General features: G+C 35.4%; 1 protein-coding gene across 2 annotated transcripts; it reads right to left on the bottom strand.

Annotated features, from left to right (window-relative positions):
- Positions 1-2,707: 2,707 nt before the first annotated feature.
- LOC113707835 (purine permease 21-like) lies at positions 2,708-5,323 on the bottom strand. Of its 2 annotated transcripts, XM_072065450.1 has the most exons (3): positions 5,199-5,284; positions 4,222-4,358; positions 2,708-3,992 (listed from the first exon to the last, which is right to left on the bottom strand). In XM_072065450.1, the coding sequence occupies exon 3, from the start codon at positions 3,973-3,975 to the stop codon at positions 2,878-2,880; it is 1,098 nt and encodes a 365-aa protein (XP_071921551.1). In that variant the 5' UTR covers positions 3,976-3,992; positions 4,222-4,358; positions 5,199-5,284; the 3' UTR covers positions 2,708-2,877. The 2 variants fall into 2 exon arrangements, with proteins under 2 accessions (XP_071921551.1, XP_027085971.2); XM_027230170.2 differs by lacking the exon at positions 4,222-4,358 and having other exon boundaries at positions 5,199-5,323.
- Between the last annotated feature and the right edge of the window lie 1,612 nt (positions 5,324-6,935).

Raw genomic sequence — 6,935 nt, 5'->3', positions numbered from 1 at the left:
AATTTAGCATTATTTTATTAATAGGGATAAATAAGTCTAAAATGCTATCATTCCACCTCTCCTCATTCCAGGAAAACTAGTTCCACTTTCCCCATGTGATTCTTTTATCCCCCATATGGGGACTTAATTATGTTAGATAAGATGTCTAAATCTAGGGATGGCAATGGGGGCGGGTGCCCGCGGGGGTAAAAATGGGGCGGGGCGAGGGCAAAACTTTTGCCCCCGCCTTAGAACGGGGCGGGGGATGGGGCAACATACACCCGTCCCATCCCCCGCCCCGTCCCCCGCATAAAAAATATATATATACATATACATATATATATACACACACACACATGCACAAATGAACTGAATTTCTGGTCTAGTAGCAAGTTAGAAGAGCATTTCTGTGGAAAGCACTGATTTTCCGTCGACTTATTCTTGTGGGCTGTGGTGTAGTGGGATATCTTTCTTATCTCTTGCCGCTCTTTTTCAGATTTTCCGTTAATTCTTTGCTTCCTTAAACGAGAAAAGGCTCAGAGGTATTTCACTGCCAAATTTTGTTATTTTTTCTTCGTTCTTTCCTCTCATTTACTTGGTGGAATATTCTTACTCAGGCCACTTTTTGCTTTCCTCGCGGGGGATCGCAGGGGCAATGGGGCGGGGGTGGGGGGCAAGGGGCGGGGGACAGGGGGAGTCATTTGACAACGGGGCGGGGGACGGGGGAAGGATCCCCCACCCCATCCCCGCCCCATTGCCACCCCTATCTAAATCTATACATAAAAAGCAATCAAATATGAGATGACATATAATTAGTAATTCAATTCTGTGTCATTTCATGAATCAAATGAACCCTTATTACTTGATTTATCATTGCTTGGTATTTAAAATATTTGGTTTGGGTGAAAGCCAAGAGAAATCAATTAGAAAATTAGGGATGGCAGTGGGTCAGGTACTCTCAAAAATCTCTCTTATCAAGCCCTAACCCGCATATCTAAATCTTTTACCAAACCCTATCGAGTAATCGTACGGATTTTAACTTCCATTACCCAATCCTCTCAATTTCGAGTTCATCAGATATCCTCCGGCCGCTTATTTGAATAGTTCAAAAAAAGGTAATTAACTCTTGTCAAACTAAAATTAATATATACATCATGTTAAATCGACACATTATGTTATTCTCTTACCAAACCCTATCAGATTATTTATCGATTAGCCCTCATTAATACTAAATCCTAACGGATTATCCATCAGTCGTATAATTAGATTAACCATCGGGTTGAGTACCCGTGAGTATCAGATTTTACCCTACTCACTGCAATCCCTATAGAAAATGGAATAATTTTAGAAAACCTCACTCAAGATTTCGGTCAATTTTAATTGGCTCCCCTATGGTTTCAAATAGGGTTAATTCCACTTTGTCCCCCCAAACTTTGGATGATTACCCACTTCAGTCCTTAAACTTCAAAATGGGACACTTAAGTCCCTAAACTTATAAATTACCTCCCACTTAAGTCCCTAAACTTATAAAATGGGACACTTAAATCCCTAAACCCTTATAAAATGGGACACTTCGACCACCAACGACATTCAGGATTTGTTAACAATTTTCCTTAAGTGGGAGGTATTTATAAGTTTAGGGATTTAAGTGTCCCATTTTGAAGTTGAGGGACTGAAGTGGATAATCGTTCAAAGTTTGGGGGGACAAAGTGGTATTAATCCTTTCAAATATTACACCTACTTCCTCTATTCCAAATTACCATGCAACAAAGTCAGTCTATATATCTAAAAAAATATTAAATGCTGAAAAGCATTTTGTCTCTCAAAATACCCTTGCATACTAGCATTATATATTAAACCAAAAAAAAGGACTAAAAATATGCAATAAAAAGGAATTGAATTGATCTTACAAATTTATTTTGTGCTAACATCAAACAAAGTCAATGAGAGAATTAAATATCTAAAATTTCATTCAAAGAAATCCTTAAGAATAATATCAAATTTTGCTTGTCAAATTAAGATATTTTTTTAGAAGCTATTGTGACTTGCAAACAAGCTTTGACAGATTTCTTGAGCCATCTTTTGAGCATAACTTCTTGAATCATCTAATTTTCACCAACTATTCTTCCTGCAGCTACCAATATCTTAAGATGTGACTTGTCACCCTTACGTTGCAAATCACATTTTAAACCATAACTGCTTCATCAACAGTATTTCTTAATAATAGTTCTAAGCAGAAGAGGACAAGAGAAAGGCGGACGTCAGATATTCTTTACTAGTTGATTACTTCATCAGCTTAATTATGTTTTAGTCAATCGTTTAACCTTTTAATGTTTATTAACAGATTGTACGTTTTCATTTTATTGCGCATTATGAAGAAGCAGAAAAGAGTTCTAGTGGATTTCTTTTGTAGAATAGAAAGAGTTTAGCATATGAAATAGAATTGGACAAACGTCCTAGAAGAGTTCCTTACAAAAATCTCGCAAGGAATAGGAATTGGAGAAAAAGAAAGTAAATTCCTTGAAGATGCTAAATTCATAACCTTGTTCAATTACTAACGAAAGTAGCTAGGAAGGAAAACGACTTCAACTTCTAGGAAAGTAAATATTTATGTTTGGTTTGTCGATTTTGTGAAGGAATTTGAAAACAAAAATGAATAGTTAAAAAGAAAATTTATGTAAAAATAAACTTTTTTTTTTTGATAATTAACAAATGGCAGACAAAGTCATTTAACTCTCAACTCTGAGATATATTGCCTTGATCACTTCATACATTCCCGAGCAGTTTATCCAGACTTGTCGGAAAGACTAATGTTGTTCTTTCAAATTGACAACAATGTTGAAGAATAATATGTGTCCTTAAATGAACAAGAACATTTAGAAATTCTACAGAACAGTACTACTTGATTCCAACTGAGGAAGCTTCAACAACTTCATTGGAAGTTGAATCCCTGTCAGCCTTGGCCTTCATATCATCAAGATACTGCTGATAAACATATGATATAAATCCCCATAATGCTAAGAGTAAGGATAAGACCTTAGCACCAGTTACCTTATCATGGAAAAATACCACAGCTAGAACTGGAGCGACAGGCAAGCCTACAACACTAATGACATTGGAGAATAGAGATGAAACTTTGAAAATCAGTCCGTTGCAACCAAGATCAAAAACTTGCCATGATACCGCGGTCCAAAGCAAGGTCATGATATACGACACTTTCCCCAGCTTAAACTCCTCCATTTCTGACTTCAAACTCTTCCATTGTCCACTGACAAAAATCCCTATTGTGATTGCAACTGTTGCAACTAAGGACTTATATATTGTCAGATCAATTATCAGTCTGAAAGTTTCTTTTTTCAGTATTTTTTGAATGATGAGTTGTGTTGCAGAGAGCATAAAGGAATACAAGGCAGATGCAGCAATAGTGCATATGACCCCAGCTGTGTATTTGTTGTTAGAGGTTTTGTTGGAATCTTCAGAATCATCTTGGATTACGAGGACTACAGAGGAGAGAGTCAGCAACACGAGCGAGTTTATTATGAAAGGAGTAAGCTTCTGTGAGTTGAGGAAATATGCAAAGAGAGCATTGAAGGCTAATTGGCTCGTGTTGATTAGAGAAAAAGTGGAAACTGGAAGGTATTTTAGACCAAGTGAGTATAACAGAGATTCCCCTGCTAGACATAGACCAAGGAAGGTATAAGTTGAAGCTAAAACCACAAATGATGGCCGGACAATGCCAGTTTCTTGATTTCGAGTTTTTGAGGGTGAAGAAAGCAGGAAAGGAAGAAGTACTGGAAAGCCTATGTTTTGCACCAATGTAGCCATCCATTCACTATTTCCACCCTTGTCAAAATACAATCTTCCCAAGAGAACGCCAACTGTCTGGCCAGCAAGTGTGAGGATTGTATAAATGGCAACTTGAAGCCACCACGTATACTGCCTAAGGCATGGCGCATCTGATTGAAGGTCACCTTGGAAAATTCCAGGCGACATCATTTCTTTAGCTTCAGAACCTGGAAAACATAATTAAGAGGATTCTGCATCTCATTCCTGACATTCTTAAAACCAAGAAAGTAGAAGGGATGTAGCATTGGATATCGGCATAATTGCATTACTTCCAGATAAGGCTATCCATATGTCACTTAAGCTGAACAAATTTGGTCCGGAGTTTCCAACAACTCTTCAAATTGTATATGACATAACGGTTAAAAAAATATATATTTATATGACATATTAGTTCACCTTTAAGCTTGGTCTAGTTTCAGTACTTGCTGACCGTGTATCCTACCTATCCTGTCTGCTGGTTTCTATCATTAACAGGTAGTTTCAGTTGGAATTCGTCTATGAGCATTAATTTGTGCCAAACTGGTTAGCAAAACCTACCAAAAGTAGCATTATTATCATCCTTTATACCATGAAAAGGTGCAAGGTAAATAATTTCAGAAAAATTCTGCAAGAGTACAGGCATCAAAGATCATAAAACTTGCAACAGAATGTCAAATTTGGTACACTATTCCTGATATTCACTTACCTGCATTGCAAGAAGAAATCTGCCATTACCAGAGCACATAGGTATGCAAGTTTCAATTCAATTTTACTACTCACAACTATTTAGGGCAATCACGAAACAACAAGAACTTAATTTCTAACTGAAGAAACTGCAGGGTTCCTCAATGGGAATAAGAAATGCCTGATATTCTCTGCCTGATCAGCCTTCTGAATGATACTTGGAAAAAGCATTTATGGTTAGAGAAAAGATTAGTCCTACTGATATATATATATGTTTGCCATAAATATTGTAGTACAGAAAAGATGTCGTTACAAAATTAATCCCCTGAACATTTCCATGAAAGAAGAAAATTAATGAATCTGGATAAAACCTTGACATTCATATAAACCATACACAAGTAACTTTTGTTCTATCGCTTAACATTCTAAATCTCAAAATAACCAAATGCAAATATGGAGAATTACACCAACTTCTAAATCCTGACTGAAGAACAAATCACAGTCAAATACATGCTAAATACTAAATATTAAGTTCAGGGAACAAAGTACCACCTTATCTGATCATGACATCAACCTGTCTAAAAGAAAGAACATGCTGATGATTGCACCCCAACAACCCCCCACTCCAAAAAAACTAAAAATCAATGCAAGAAGCATAGTATGGAAAAGAACCAAGAACACTATCAATTCATATTAGATAAGTAACTTACCTTTGATGATTGATGACTGTTCTTGAGCTTCCTCCATCTTGCTAAACCTCCAAGACCTAAAAAAAAATTTTCACAACAAATACAGCACAATGGGGTAAAGATAAAGACGGAAAGCTGTGATATTATCGCTTAAAAGGGTTAAAGAGTAGATACATCAGCAAGCACTAGAGCACAGTACTCTAAAGCAAGCTTTTGGTATCAAAGTTGAAGACTACATATAATTGCTTGCCTTTTCTTCTTCTTTTTTTTTTGTTGGGAAATGTTTTTCATATGCAAATGGCGTCAAAATTAACAGTCAAACCTGCCTTTAAGTTGTGGAGCTTGCATCTACAATACTGTTCTGCATTACAAGTTTTTACCATTAAATTCACTTGGTTTTGTCCTCATAGAAATGAGCTAGCATTTAGCCAGTAGTGTATATTGAGCTAGTAGACTAGTTGCATAACATACTCCGGTTTCATTGAATGTGGTCACACTCTTTTACAAATCTCAAAATATTCTTCATTTAAACAAACGAAAGCATAAGTTATGCAACATCTAAGTTTCATTAAAAATGCCATGCTCTTTTGTACGTATGAAATTGATTGTCATTTCAAACAAATCAAAGCATAAATTAAGCTACATCTAAAGCTATATGAAGCTATTTTAGAATTTAAGGCAATGCAAATGTGTACACCGCCTAATTGTGAACCAAGAAAATTGTTTGTTAAATCAAGCAATAAACAATTAGTTTTCATCCATATTTAAAAGTGTCAAAGTAATTTGTGCAACTCCAGTCAAAAGTCTCACCTAGCTTTCAGATGGTAGCAGCAGCAGTTTAATCCTAGGATAATTTTTGTCTTTCTTTCTAAAGAAGGCAGGACCATGCAAAAGACCTGATCAATCATGAAAGCAACCCCACGATTATATAAAGGAAATTCTAGAATAGCATTATATAAAGTTAATTGATATGATAGGAATCTATAATTAAGTAACTTCAATGTCATTAACTTCTCAATCCTTTAATGTGGTTAATATGGGATCGAGTAAGTTTAGTACTTCCTTCATTCTAAATTGTTGGTCATGATTTACAAAAGAAATAACAAAATGACTTATATGTCGATTTACCTTCATGCAATTTCCAAAAAGAACATTAGGATCATTTAACAACATTGTATACTCTTATGACAAGTCATTCAAAATTTAGAACTCAAAAAGAACTAAACAAAATTTGAATCTAAATTGAGGAGCAATAATGACAAGAATAGTTTATTAGATTGTCAAATATGAGTTGTTCATAAGCATCACAGCATTAAATTTAGAGAAAAGATGAATCACTATATATCATCTTTACACGGATGATAACATAGTTAATCAAGCTATTTGGAAACTATACTAGTGATCATGAAAAGTTAGTTAGTGACTTCTAATCATGTCGGTAATTGATTTTGGCTACAGATACGTACGATGCACCTCTTTCATATCATGAGGGAATTGTTGCACTGTAATCTCTTACTTTCTTTTTAAAAAATCCAGAGATAGATAAATCTGAGTAACGGTTAAGTAAGTTTAGATTGAACCGGATTAGTAAAAACAATGGTTCATCCCAACAGTGATAAACCAAGTGATGTGAAATAAAATATGCCAACCCTCTTCCTCTCTGTTTTCATTTTTTCATTTTGGATAACACTGAACTTTGCTACGTATCAATCTTGCAAGCTCTTTAGTGTTACTTTTCTTTTCTTTTCTTTTCTGGAA

Source organism: Coffea arabica, chromosome 9e (genome assembly GCF_036785885.1).
Source record: "Coffea arabica cultivar ET-39 chromosome 9e, Coffea Arabica ET-39 HiFi, whole genome shotgun sequence".
NCBI classification, from domain to species: Eukaryota; Viridiplantae; Streptophyta; class Magnoliopsida; order Gentianales; family Rubiaceae; genus Coffea; species Coffea arabica.
This window is presented reverse-complemented; position numbering and strand designations above follow the sequence as displayed.